We start from the raw sequence: 14,861 nt of genomic DNA on the forward strand, positions 1-14,861 counted from the left end.
CAAAGAAAAGGGTGCCTAGCTTTTTTCAAGATCTTCAGCCAAGATAATTTCTTCTCGTATCAGTTGGAGTAAACCTGTGGATATATACACACATCCTGAGAGCATCTTAATGTTGGATTTTACTAAATGTTTGTAATATTCAAGTGACAGAATTTTATTTCCAAGTTCTTCATACAGATGCTCAGAAAAGATGCATTATATGTTTGTATTAAACATTTTCTTATCTTACATATGCCATCCAATCCTTATATATAGTTTGTGAGATTTTGGTAGGATATGGAGATAGCATTCATCATTCCAATGTAAGACAAAGTAGATTCATTGGTCCATAGCCAAACTTTGGAAGATGTTATGTCTATTTATCTTTGGGCTGCAATTCCTTACATATTTGACTGCATTAATCAGTGAAAATCTGAGTCTTCCCCAACCCAAACATTGTTTAGATTTATTTTATTTTTATTGGAAAGTCAAATATACAGAGATGAGGAGAGACACAGAGGAAGATCTTCTGTCTGTTGATTCACTTCCCAAGCAGCTGTGATGGCCAGAGCTGTGCTGCAGCTGAGCTGGTCCAAAGCCAGGAGCCTGAAGTTTCCCCTGGGTCTTGCGTATGGGTACAGAGTCCCAAGGCTTTGGGCATTCCTGTACTGCTTTCCCAGGCTACAAGCAGGGAGCTGATTGGGAAGCAGGGCTGCTAGGAATAGAATGGGCACCCGTATGGGATCCTGGCGTGTGCAATGCAAGGACTTTAGCCACTAGGCTACTGTGCTGCCCCCAGCCTTTCTTTTCTTCTTCTTCTTTTTTTTTTCTTCAAGATTTACTTATCTCTATTGGAAGACAGATCTGCAGAGAAAAGGAGAGACAGAGAGAAATGTTTTCCATTCCTTGGCCCATTCCCACTAACTGGCTTCAATCGCCAGAGCCAAGTCAACCCAAAGCCAGGAGTCAGGAGCCTCCTTTAGTCTTGCACGTGGGTGCAGGATGCCAAAGCTTTGGGCCATCCGTCCTTCCCGGCCACAAGCAGGGAGCCAGACAGAAAGTGGAGTAGCCAGGACAGGAACACACATGGAGTCCCAATGCTTCCAAGAAGAAGGATTAGGCGTTTGAGCCATTGAGCTGAGCCCAAGAGAACAATCCTAGCTTTTCTTGGTGAAAATTAGAACTGGAAATAATAGTTCAGATGTCCTAGAGTTGTGAAAATTGTACTGTGTGAGCTACTTGAAACATAGCTTCTCTGAGTCAATGGAAACTTTGGGAAGGTTCTCTTGTGCAGGTCAGTATATTTGTAACTTTTATAAGCAGAAGTAGGAATAAAAACATTGCCTGGAAACTCCTCCTTTATCTTTGGCTGAATAGTAATATTCAACATCATTGCAAAGAGCCTTGTTGAGCATGCTATTATGTTTTGGGTTTCATGATCTAGGGAAGCATAAGACATAGTTGTTAGGAATGATGTGGACTCACCAAGCTGTCCAGACCTTACCAGAGAATCTGAGGGAGGAAGCATGGATGAGCAGTGCTTGTACATAACATTCATGGGCTCGGGTAGGAGACAGTAGAAGATTATAATTTTACCTTTTAGGAGAGTGTAGGGATGGGGAGAATTGGAATTCAGCACATTGAGATGAGATCAAATAACAGAAATGGATAGCAAAGAAAAGAGACTTTCTAGGTATCATGGACAGTGTGTGAGGTGCATTTTTGATGAACCTTTGTCAAAATTGGGAAGATCTTCAAAACTCAGTGATTCCATATTATTTATTTATTTAAAGATTTACTTATTTAACAAGCAGTTGCTTTCCGTTTGAGTATTCATTGGTAAGAATATAGCAAGTGCAAAAAAGATCCAAACTGATAGGAGCATATCGATAAGAAAAGAATCAACATGGTTATGGGCAATTGATATTTTGTAGTATTGGAATGGCTCTTTTGTGGTGGGTAGGACCAAAAAAAATTGCGCTGTTTTCTTTTAAACAGGCTGACAGGGAGATGATTAAGAAAATTTCATGTCTATTTAGGCTAATTAAGGTGAATGTAATTGAAGTGTATTAGAAGAAAAACTATGAAAAATTGGTTTATCCTCTGAGGGAAATGTACACCTTTGTTCCACTCCTGAAGGCTTTGGGAATTTTCTCTGTTCAAAATTATCATGTAATTTAGTAAAACTGAGCAGGACTATTATTTATGACAGAGAAATTGGTGATCATGTAATTTTTCATTTGAATGGTGTATTAGTAAGTGTGAAAAGGGGATCTATTGGAGTAAAAGAAGAACACCAGTACCAGGTAGTTTAACTGGACTTATGTCACCTCATCAAAGAATGCAATGTTCCTTAGAAAGTAGAGCTGTTGATGTACATTTTTTAAGGCAAATCTTGTTCATTTTTGTAATCTATTCATTCTTTGTATGCTCCTTTGACGGAATATGTCTTCTGAGAAGAAAATCTTTGAAGTTTCATTGTGATATTCCCCTAATAAAAATGAAAAGTAACTGATAAATGAATTGCCCAGCTTCTTTACATCTGCTTTAGTTAGAGGAAGCCTCAGGATAAGTAGCTGAGAAAATTAATCTTAGCAATGGCTTACTGTAGTTTTGCATTTGTATCAGCTATTAATCTGGATGCTAACACAAAGTGGCAGCTGTGACTTACATTATTTTGAAAATTCAGCCATCTGTTGGCCTGTTTCAAACCTTATGATTTATGTTAGACACACTAAAGGGGCACTGCTGAGTGATAAATTTAATTGACAAATTATGCGTCATTGTTCAAATGATATAGTAATAATTCACTTTTCGAACTAATACCTTTTGGTTTTGAGTGTGTTTTACAATATGTGAAAGTAAGTATTGAGTTCCAAATAAAAAGAAGGATGAAACTATATGAAGGAAACTCTTGAAATGCCAAGTCCAACCAAGCCATTAAGGTATAGGAAGCTAGTAGCAGAAGACCTACCCATTTGCTAAAAGTGATGGCAGATTAGTCCATTGCCTTGCCTAATTGCCTCTGGATAAATTTTCCACCACACTAATCAATACTTACTAATATTCTGAGAGTACTTAGCACAGTGACTGGGTTACAAAATATTAGTAATGTTAATAGCAGTGCTAGTCAGATTAGAATATTAACTGCAAGAATATTCTTGAATGTTCTAACTTTGGGATGCCCTTTTGATGGTTAAGAACGATTTGCATGGTTTCTAGTGCTTTTCTGAAATTGGAATGTGATTAATGGGTAAAATCCACATTTATATGATATACATATGTCAGGTGTTTTTGTATGTTTATGGGTGTGATTTATGTGTATAAATACGTAGGTGAAGGTAAGAACTTTTAAACATAATTCTTTTAGATGTGAGAAAAAACAGTTAGAAAATCTGTTCTATAAAATGTTGTTAAATTATGAATGAAATATCTGAGGGTTCCCTTGGAAAGCCTGGACTTCCTACTTGGCTGGTGGAGGGTTATTTGGGAAAAATATTTTCATGGAAGACCATAGACTTCAAACAAGGAGTGAGGATGGAGAGACCAGGATTGTAAAATCATTTAGGTAAATAGGACATCTGTTTATAATTTCTTATTGGTCTATTGGACACTGATACCTTAAGAAATGGTCGTCTATTATCAAGGATCCCTATTTCTGCAAAAACACTTGTTCTGGTAAAACCAAAGGGATAATAAGGATTGAAGAGGTACAGATTATAACTTATTTGCCCTTAAATTCTGGGCATCCATTTTCATTATCCCATGCAATTCCTTTGCTCTTTTACCTTGCTTAACATATTTTATATAAAATAACTGACTGAGAGAAGAGTTTGTCAATGCATAAATTATGATTCTGTTTGATCTATCATTGAGTGATAGTAGTGATGCAGGTTACTATTTTGCCTTGATTCTGGCTGTAAAGGACAGCGCATCTGCCCGTACCAGTTCTGTGTTTTGTACCAGGGAGCTATGGTTGCCAATTGATTTTTGTTCCTAGCAGCTTTTACTTAAACAGACTTAGCATAATAAGGTTTAGAGAAAGACACTTCACACTTTTGTTACTTGCTCTCCAACAAAGTATTTTAGGAAAAATTTGGTTTATAAATATGATTATATTTATCCATGTATGATAGTTATTTTTAAATTGGCAAGACACTTTTTTTTATTGATGTGCTTTTTTGAAAAAAAAAACTGTATTTACTTATGTGAAAGGCAGGTTTATACAAATGGAGGTAGAGGTTTAAATAAAGAGAGAAAGACATCTTCCATTTGCTGGTTCATTTCTCAGATGGCTGCAATGCCTGGTGCTAGATCAGGCTGAAGCCAAAGGCCAGAAGATTCTTCCAGGTTTGCCACATGGCTGCAGGGATCCAACCAGTTGGGCCATCTTGTGTTGTTTTGCCAGGCTTATTAGCTGGGAGCCAAACTGGAAGTGGAGCAACTGGACTCAATCCCATGTCCATATCCATATTGCAGATGGAGAAGAACAGGAAGACGGAGGGAGGGCGAGAATGAATCAGGAGGAATCCACTGGTTCACTCGTCACACTCATCAAGTGCCTGCATGGATACGGTTGAGCCAGGCCAAAGGTAGAACTTGTTACCCCATCCAGGTCTCCACATGGGTGTCAGAGATCCAAATAGTTGAGCCATTTTATGCTTCCCAGCCATGTATTAGCAAGAAACTGGATTGAAAAGTAGAGTAGCTAGAACTTGAAGTGAGCATGTAATATGACATACAGGTTTCCTACATGGTGACTTAACTGTTGGAAGAAATGCATGTTCCAAACTTCATATTTTTTAAAGATTTTTATTGGAAAGTCAGATATACATAGAGGAGGAGAGACACAGAGGAAGATCCTCCATCTGTTTATTTACTACCCAAGCAGCTGCAATGGCCAGAGCTGAAGCCAGGAGCCTGGAGCCTCTTCCAGGTCTCCCATAACGGTGCAGGATCCCAAGGCTTTGGGCATTCCTGTACTGCTTTCCCAGACTGCAAGCAGGGAGCTGGATGGGAAGTGGGGCTGCCGGGATTAGAACCAGCAACCATATGGCATCCTGGCACATGCAAGGTGACGACTTTAGTTGCTAGGCTACAGAGCTGGGCCCCTAATTTCTTATTTTTAATTGATCAAAAAGTAGATGTATATTAAGCATCCCTAATCGAAAATCTGAAGTGGTTCAAAATCTGAATATTTTTGGGCACTGATGTTATGAATAAGAGAAAAATAAGAGAAAAATAAGAGAAAAATAAGAAAAATCCCATATCAAAAACTGTTCCATGCCCAAGAATTATTAAAATTTTGTGTAAAGTTACTTTCAGGATATGTATATGTGTGTATATATATATACACATATATGTATATGTGTGTATATATATATATATATATATACCTAATTTGATGTTTAAACCCATTCCCAAGATACACACACACACACACACACACACACACACACACACACACATATTTCAAAATTGGAAAAATTTGAAACACTTTTGAAGCACTTCTGAAATCTGAAACGCTTCTGGGTTCCAAGCATTTTGGAAAAGATCCTAGATTTGTACTACATTTTTAGTAAAAGGCACATAAAAAGCTCAGGCAGACACTAATGCTCTGTCGGTCCTCGGTCCATTCTCATTCTGGTTTCTTCCCCTTCACTGTAGTGGTTTGGGCTTCAGGGCGTTTAGGCCTGACTTTCTCCCAGTGAGTGGGTGGTTGGTTCCTTTCTTTCAGCTAGTGATTAGTATAGGACACAGCGTGTTACCCAGTTCTGATGTGTGAGGGGAAGTTCTCTGGGGGACAAAGAGGAAAAAAAGAAAAGATATTAAAACAAGACTTGAATGGGTTTGGAATTGCAGTGCAGCAATAGGCACTGGTTCAAGTGTCCTCTGCTTTACTTTCTATCCAGTGTCGCCTAATGTGTTTGGAAAAGCAGCAGAAGATGGCTTGAGATCTTGGGCCTTGTCACCCATGTAGGAGACTTGTATGGAATTCCAGACTTGTGGCTTTACTCTGGCCCCAACCCTGGTTTTTGTGACCATATCAGGAGTGAGCCAGCGGATGGGAGATTTCTCTGTTTGTGCTCTATTCTTTGTAACTCAGTCTGCCTTTCAAACAAAAATAAATCTTTAAAAATTAGATTTTTAGCTGGGAATTGATTGCTACATGTGATCCTGGACTTTGTTTTTAAAAGTTTATTTATTTATTTAATGATACAGCTCCATAGGATTTTCCCTCCCCTTCTCAAGTCCCTTCCCACTCCTCTGATTTCCCCTCTAGTATTACAATGGGTACTCCTTTATGACTAGTCATAAGTCCATCATTCCACTATTAAAGTGTTTCCTGACATTGGGCATGGACAATGGCAGAGAGTTCAGCATCCTACTGTCAGGATAACTTTTTTCACTATCTTAGTCATAGGAGTGCAGAAGCACCTGCGCTGCATGTGGGACCCTGGGAAGGAGAATCTGAGTATTTGTGTTGAGCCACTGACTTCACTCCCAGATTGAATTTACCACACGCGATGGAGACGATGGCTGCTGTGGTTTTAATTTTAACTTGAGTGTCCCCCAAAGACTCATATCTGAAAGGCTTGGTCCCCAAAGTGATTAAGTCATAAGAGAGATGAAAACACAATTCAAGTAAAGGGTTTGGGAGAAAGGGCCCCCGTGGGAGGTGTTTGGGTTGTACCTCAAAGGGCAGTTCTCCCAATGTGGCTGGTTAAGAATGACAGAAAAGTGTGCTCCTGGTGTCTTTGTCTCTGGGTTCCCCATATGCTCTGTCCTCTGAGAGCTGTTTGCCATGCCAGCCTCCAGCTGCACCTCAACTTCAGCTGTGATCCTTGCAAACCATAGCCAGAATAAATCTCATCCTTCATTAGTAGCTCATGTTAGATATTTCTTTATATTAATGAAAAGCTGGCCAGTGCAATGGAATTTCTTTATTAAACATTTCAGGCAGGAGATTTTTTTTTTAATGGCTTTGTGTAGCTGATTGCATCGTGACAGGTTGACACTTCAGTTCCGAATTAAGGAATGCATTAATGAATGATGGACTCAGTGTTTTGGTTTTGTTGGTATTTAAGTGACAGTTCTGACAGTTGTTAGAAGCATCTGTAAATAACCTAATCAGAATGGATATGCATTGACATAATGTATCAGAAAAATGTCACCCTGCAGCAGATGCTGAGACCTGACAAAGCACCTAGGTCTAACAGCACCTCATTTAGAATTAATGGATTTGATTTTTTAATATCTGCAGGATTCCCCTTTATTCTTCCTTGTCCTTTTAAACCTTATTAGATAAAAACAAACTTTAGCAATAATGTGTTGAGTTATTCAGGCATTTTCTATTTGAAGCATGACATGTCAGGAAATGTGACTGGCTGTTCTCTTGCCCAAGGTCAAACAGTGGACCATTTTTACAGTTAAATATAGATCCAGAGTATTCCACATGAAGAATAATTAGGACCTTTGGAGAAATTCTATTAAATTAGACATTTTCAAACCAATTTGTATGTTTTTTTCACTTGTTAAGATACAGATAAATATACTCATTGGGTCCTACTGGTTTCTGTGAAGATGTTGCCCCTCTCTTCATTAAGATCGTGGGTAAAGAAGGATTAAAGGCAAACAAGAAAGCAGCCATGTCTTATATATAACAGAAATATATTCAGAAGGTTAGATGTATTTTTTGCTTTGCTTTTTATCCTTGCATGTCAGATTTTAATACCCAAGTGTTTGTCCTTGAATAAGTAACTCCTATCAGTTTTTGTGATTTTATCACTATCCCTGAAAGGATACACTGTCATTCTTGTGCAGGGGCCATGCTAATCTGTATCATTCCAATTTAGTAAGAATATTTTAGTAATTCAGAATCACTAAATTAAAATTGCTGGCGCTTGTTCTCTCGTGTCTGCACTGCCTCAATATAACTAAGAAATGGGCTTTGTGAATCAGTATTTTGGGCTTCTCCTTGATTTGTCCTGGTTCTCTCACCCCTGCCACCTAAACATCTAGGCTCAAGAGTAAACTTAACCCCCAGAGCTCAAGTAACTATTGTAACACACACAGTACATGTTTGATGAGCATCAGCCAGGCTGGAACTGATGAAAAATGGGACGTCACAGTGAGCTGTCCAGTTAGCTTCTGCACTTTGCAGCCCTCCTTGTTGCGTCCTACCTCCATTACTCTACTTCACAGTCTGTCCACTGGTCAGGGAAGTAAATTCTCCACCCTAATATAGTTCTCAGTTAAGGAAAAGGTTGTGGCTCCATGGGTTGTTTAAAGTTGGGCCACACTCATAGAAAAGAAATGGACTGAATAGTAACCGTAACAGCTGTTTCCAAAATCAGCACAAAGAAGAAATGGGTGAGCTGGGATTGATGAATGGGTGTTAGAAGTTGACAAATAATGAGGACTTCTTTCGCAGGTCTGGTTATCTACACATCTGTTACTGTTTATTATGTGCACATATGTGGCAAATGGCGTGCTAAGTCTTCCTTGTGTTTTGTAGAAAAAAAATTCACTTTTTAATTATGTAGCAAAATTGCATAGTATATGACAATTTCAAATACTGATATGTTTAACTTTTAGTTTTAGAGAAAGACAAAAATACTGCAAGGAGAAATAAAAGATGTGTTGCGAATACTACTAAAATAGGAATAGTGGCCAAAAACAGTTCTTGGCACAGATTTTCCAGCCTGTGACTCTTTCTGAGTGGTTTTAAACAGGACTTTTAACACTGAGATGTACAGCTAATTCCTAAAGGTTTTTTTTTTAATCTGAATTTTTAGCCTCTTTCCCTTACAGATAGAGCCTTGTAAGAACATATTTAATCTCTCAGTGTTTAAGTATATAGTTCCAGAACAAACTTTCCCTTTGGTTGCTGGATATTATGAAGTACAGTGGTGGCTAACAGTGGAGGAACATCTTTCCAATGTGGGCAGTAAATCTACACTTACTGTGAATTAAGAGTTCATTTCTTTCCGTTTTCCAAGAATATAGAGTAACAAAATATAAGTACAGTATTGGGTATATCTATTTAGCCTACTTTGAAACAGTTGTCTTTTGGCACTTGTATCCACACAAAAAGTTAGATAATTTCTGAGCAGCCCCTTTTCCAAAAACTGTCAATTACTCCTTGAACTCATATTTTCATGGAAACTCACATTTGTTGAAATACCAATTTCTTCATATGTGCTATTCGTTGTGCTATGAAATTCTCCTAAAATGTCTCTTCTGTGCCCAAAACAGGCCTGCTAAAGCTTGCTTTCAGATTAGGGAGGAATAAAGCTTTTTAGTGTTATATTTTCTTTCTCTTCTATTGGATAGAGTCATTTACTTTTTTTTTCTTTTTTGTATTTTTCCACCAGTTGTCACATTCAAATTTTCTTTATGTGCATTGGAAATGTAATTTTTTTAGGTCATGTAAAAAGATATTTATTAACAACTCTTAGCGATGTAACAGGTTTTTAAAAATAAATTTAAACATTATTTCTCTAACAGTTTTACAGGTAATAATGTCTAAAGAACACACAATTTTTGAGACTAATATATGAAGTGACTTTCTAATTTAAAGTTTTGTAGATTTAGAATCTTCCAGAGAAGTTTCGTTTCATGTGAAAATTTTCTGTAAGATTGTCCAGAAATCCAAATATAGATGCAATAAACTGTAGATGGAAAAAGAGGCCAGTCCATGACACAGAAGTTAAAGTGTGTGGTCATAGTGAAAAATTATTTTTGCCACTAAGGACAGTAATCAGCTGATATTTTAAAGTAGAGAAAAGTTAGCTGGCACCCTCTTCTATTCTATAGTTTAGTTCTGTGCTACACTATAGTTCTATTCCTGCCACTTTTAACCATTATAATAAGAATTCAAACTATTCTAGCAGACAGAGGCAACTGTCTAAATCATGTTTGGTCTGTAGCCAGGCATAAGAGAAAAGCCAGTGTGGAAAGGTTATGGTTTTAAATTAATGAAAATGTTATCATTTTCTTCATCAAGGCTAAGCTTATTTTATTATAAAATCTTGTAGCTGTAGTAGACCTCTGTGTACTCCATAATTCCCTACAAAAGTCTGTTGCTGTCTTTGGCTATTACTTGTTAATGGCAAAATTTGCTGTTCTTCCTGGAAAACAGTTGCTTTGCAGGACCTTTCTGGAATCTCTGTACATCTGTGTGAGTCAACTCTCTGTAGGTGACAGGCAACAGTACTGGGGTCTTATCCTTTGTTTTTAAATAGTATTTCAAGGGGTGTTCCTTTCACAGTGCCATTAGCGGGGTTGACAGCAAAAATATGAGAAACCAAAGCACTATTTTAAATATACTACAGCATAGTTTGGTTAAATGATATTTTTGTGTGACTTATGCTAAAATTCTGGTGTGTTGGAGGTGCTCCTCAGTATCCATGGGGATTAGTTCCAAGATTATCATACTTGAAACTCGGAATGCTCAAGTCCCTTATGGTGTATTATTTTTGTATACACACATCTTCCCAATGTATCTAATATCATCTTTAGATTACCTATATTACCTAATACAATGCTATATGTGTGTAAATGGTTATTTTACAGTATTGTTTAGAAAATTAAAGCAAAAGTCTACATTTTCAGTAGAGACACAATTTCTTCAAATATCTGTTAAAATTTTATATATTTAATTTATCTATTTGAAAGGGAGGGAGAAAGAGTGGAACAAGAACTTCCATAAATTGGTTTATTACTCTAATGCCCACCACACCTGGGTCTGGTCTAGACTGCAGCCAGGGGTTTGGAACTGTGTCTAGGTTGCCTACATGGGTGAACGTGGGCCATTATCCCATGTCTTCCCAGGTGCACTTAGCAAAAAGCTGAATTAGAAGCAGAGTGACTGGCACTCTAACCATACTTATGAATGGGACGTACATATATTGAGGTGGCAGCTTATACTGTTGTGCCGCGACTCCTGTCCCTCCCAATTTATTTTTGGTAGTGATTGGGTGTGGAAGACCCAAAGTGTATAAAGCTGATACCACATAGACACTCTGTTTAATAATTCAATGCTGTGGACCAGACACTAGGGTTTATAGAGCCAGACCAGTCAGAGTTCAGATTGCATTGTTGTCATATGCTCTGAGGGTTTTTGCCCAGGTTACTTTCTGAGCTTGAGTCTCTTCATTTGTAAAATGGAAACAGGACTGACCATTGCCCTCCCTCAGGTGGAGATGAAATGTAAAGCATTCAGGAAAGGCATTGTCCAAGAAGTGTTAGAGATTCCTATTTTGAATTGCTGCATTGTTTTCTAATCTTTTATTGTGGCTAAATCACTTTTTGTGTTTATGGAAAAAGAAAGCATCTGACATTACATAGTTCCATCCTCTTAGGTTATAGGATTTCTTGATAAATATTGTTAGCCAATGAAACATTTTATGTTTTATTCTTACATTTTTGAGTATTTATTTATTTTTTGAAAGGCTGAGTTATAGAGAAAGGAAGAGAGACAGAGGGGCCTTCCATCCACTGGGTCACTCCATAAATGGCTGCAAAGGTCAGAGCTGGACAATTCTGAAACCAGGAGCGTGGAGGTTCTTCCAGGCCCCCAGATGGATGCAGGGGTTCAATCCTTTAGGTGATTTTCCATTGCTTTTCCAGGTACATTATCAGGGAGTTGGAATGGAAGTGGAGTAGCTGGGACAGGAATGTTGTCCATATGGGATGCTAGCAGCATAGGCAGAAAGCTTAATGCACAATGCCACAACTCTGGCTCCCATGTTTTTTTCTTAATTGCACATTTTCATAGGCAGTGCCAACAGGTAAGAGAAAACAAGAGTTGATAGAGTTCATTGTATGAATGTTTCCTGCATGTTCTGCATTTGAGTAAGGGGTGTTTTATTTGGAGTCCAAATATGTGAGTGTAAACCCAAGATGATAGCCAGCAGGCAGAAATTGAAAGAGGAATGGGCAAGACTAGCTAGCTGGGGCTAGCAAGCATGTGATGTGTCAGAATGTTCCTCAAAAATCAAGGAAAAAGGCAAACCAGGATAAATTTAGTTTGCTACAAGCATTTTAAAAATCACCACATAACTTTTTCATAATATGCATATTCATGAGTTTTTGTATGTTTGATTTAAAAATTTTATGCACTGTTTAGTCTTTCAGTTCTATTTTTATGATTTTTTGAAGATTTACTTATTTTTATTGGAAAGTCAGATACATAGAAAGGAGGAGAGACAGAGAAGAAGACCTTCCATCCGATGATTCATTCCCCAAGTGGTTGCAACGACCGGAGCTGAGCTGATCCAAAACCAGGAGCCAGGAGCTTCTTTTAGGTCTTCCACATGGGTTCAGGGTTCCAAGGCTTTGGGCTGTCCTCGACTGCTTTCCCAGGCCACAAGCAGGGAGCTGGATGGGAAGTGTGGCTGGCTGGGACAGGAACTGGCGCCCAATGAGATCCCAGTGTGTGCAAGGCAAGGACTTTAACTACTAGGTGACTGTGCCCAGCCCAATTTTCTATGAACTTTTAAAAACATCCTCATGTGAAAACACAGTGTCAGTCTCTTCTTTTTCCCCCTCGACCAACACTATCTACGTTGCAACAACAAACTAAAATTTTATAACGAACTTACTCAATTACAAGAAGATAATTGTTTCCTAATTTTTAACAGCAAGGATTCAAGCTTATGATTGCTGATTGTAAAGTTTTTTTTTTTTAAACACTTGTAAATAGTTAATTTTAAAAAAGCTTTCCTGGAAGGCAAATTGGCCAGTTACATCAGAAGTCCAAAAATGCGTATGTGATCACTGTATTTTTTTCTTTTGAGGCAAATATATGCTTTAATAAATTATGTATCATTTGTGGCATACCAAAATTGCATATACCACTGTTTTGATCAAAAACAGACTGCACATATGACTGTAGTCTCATAATAGCATATCATCCAGTGACGTGGCTGTCTTAATTTGCGTGAGCACAACCTATGGTAGTGGCACAATTTAAAGGCTGCCTAAGAACTCATTTCTTAAAATGTACTTCACTTGTCAGGCAGTAAGACCTGTGTGGTATGGCTTAAATATTAGCTGCTGCTCAAGGAAGCTCCTCTGATAATAGAATATGTAGGAAATATTTAACTGACACTATCTCATTTGGTTCTAATCAAATGTATACACTTAGGAGTATTATCTCCATTTCACATATGAGAAAATTGAAAGTTTTTGGTAGAATTGAGACTTGAGAATCTAAAAAAAAAGTTGATCTCGTAGAAGTCCTGATTGTAATGGTGACTACCAGAAGAGGGGTGGTTGGGGGAGTGTAGTGATGGGGAGACACTGGTCAAAGATACACAATTGCAGTTAGATATAAGGAATTAATATAAAGAGATTATTATGTAGAAACTGGCCAGGTCATTATGATAGATTGCATATTTATAGAGCAGATATTTCATACTCTCACCAAAAAGTATTGCTTGTGTATTTTTTAATGAGCTAGATTTAATGTTTCTACTGTACCTCTACTTCACCTCATGTTGTGCACATTGAAAACACACAATGTTATATATGTTAATTTAAAAAGCTGTGACTGAATAAGCTGGATTGTGTACCTGATGGGATATCTGTCAGGAACCGACAAACTTGATTCTGTGATCCGACCCAAAACAGGCCGTATCCTAGAGGTCCACATCCAACCACATAGTTAAAGTATTTGGGAGGAGAAAAACTCATCTCAGGTGAACACATGCAGATCATATTCTTCTCATTATCGTCCAAATAATACAGTAAATAGCCATTTACATATCATTTGCATTTTAAAGAAATATTTATTTATTCATTTGAAAGGAAGAGCAACAGTGACACAGAAAGAGGCAGAGATCTTCTGTCTTGTGGCTTCACCCCCTAAATGACCGCAAAAGCCGTGTCTGGACCAGGCCAAAGCCAATAGCCAGGAGCTCCATTCTGGGTCTCCTAAGGCTGGTAGGGGCCCAAGTACTTGGGCCATCCATACTGCCTTTTCAAGCAAATGCACTACCAGGAAGCTCAGTTAGAAACAGGGCAACTGAAACTCAAACCCTAAGTGTCAGTTTAACCCACTCTACCATATGCTGGCTCCTGAATTAGATGTTATAAGTTAACAAATATTTTAAAAAATTTGACACTCAAAGGAGTTAGGGGATAGGCAGAGAGAAAGACAGAGATCGAACTCTCATCCACTGATTCACTCCCTATTGGCCCACGATGCTGAAAACAGAAGCCAGGAATACAGTCCAGGTCTCCCTAATGGGTGGCAGGAACCCGGTTACTTGAGCCAACATTGCTACTTGCTCAGGCTCTGCGTTAGTAGGAAGCTGTAGCTTAGAATTGAACTCAGAATGCTTGCTTCCTTTATATCAAGTACAGTATAATACTTAAACGCATACACAGAATGCAGTGGTCAAGCTGGGCAACCAGCTTTTCATGCCCCTTGTCCTTTCTCTCCTTTCCTCCAGCTGTTCATATAGTATAGAATCAAATACGTAATTATAGTTATATGATTATAATTAATGATTATGACCTAGTCACCCCACTGTGCTGTGTAACACGAGAACTTGTTACAATTTTCCAACTCTGTTTTGCTATTTGGTGTGTGACCTCCCTGTATTCCCCTTTCTTACCCTTCCCAGCTTTAGTAATCACCATTCCAAGTTCAGAGCAACTATTAAACTTACATGTTTGAGGGAGAACATATGGTTTGGTCTTCCTGGGATTATTATTATTTTTTAATATAACGATCTCCATTTCCATCTACTTAGCAGCAAGTGTTAGGATTTCATTCCTTTCTTGTGGTTGAATAATACTGTGCATATATATCACATTTTTTTCTCTGCTCAGCTGTTGATGGACACCAAGACTGACTCCCTGTCTTGGCT

At 38.1% G+C, this 14,861-nt stretch overlaps 1 protein-coding gene and 1 non-coding gene across 5 annotated transcripts in view; one reads left to right on the top strand and one right to left on the bottom strand.

Annotated features, from left to right (window-relative positions):
• Positions 1–14,861, top strand: part of AKAP7 (A-kinase anchoring protein 7) — a 128,544-nt gene that overhangs the window by 75,670 nt on the left and 38,013 nt on the right. The window contains exon 8 of one of the 4 annotated variants that reach the window (XM_040965684.1): positions 4,459–4,779. The exons of the other annotated variants lie outside the window; for them this stretch is intronic. Coding sequence (XP_040821618.1) covers positions 4,459–4,559 — 101 coding nt within the window. The 3' untranslated portion in view covers positions 4,560–4,779. Of the gene's footprint in view, positions 1–4,458; positions 4,780–14,861 lie in introns of those variants that run through there. 4 annotated transcript variants of the gene reach the window in all.
• LOC121146328 lies at positions 7,759–7,862 on the bottom strand. Its single transcript, XR_005882194.1, has one exon. It is a non-coding gene; the product is annotated as a U6 spliceosomal RNA (small nuclear RNA).

Source organism: Ochotona curzoniae, unplaced genomic scaffold (genome assembly GCF_017591425.1).
Source record: "Ochotona curzoniae isolate NIBS_2020 unplaced genomic scaffold, NIBS_Ocur_1.0 scaffold_3890, whole genome shotgun sequence".
Taxonomy (NCBI): Eukaryota; Metazoa; Chordata; class Mammalia; order Lagomorpha; family Ochotonidae; genus Ochotona; species Ochotona curzoniae.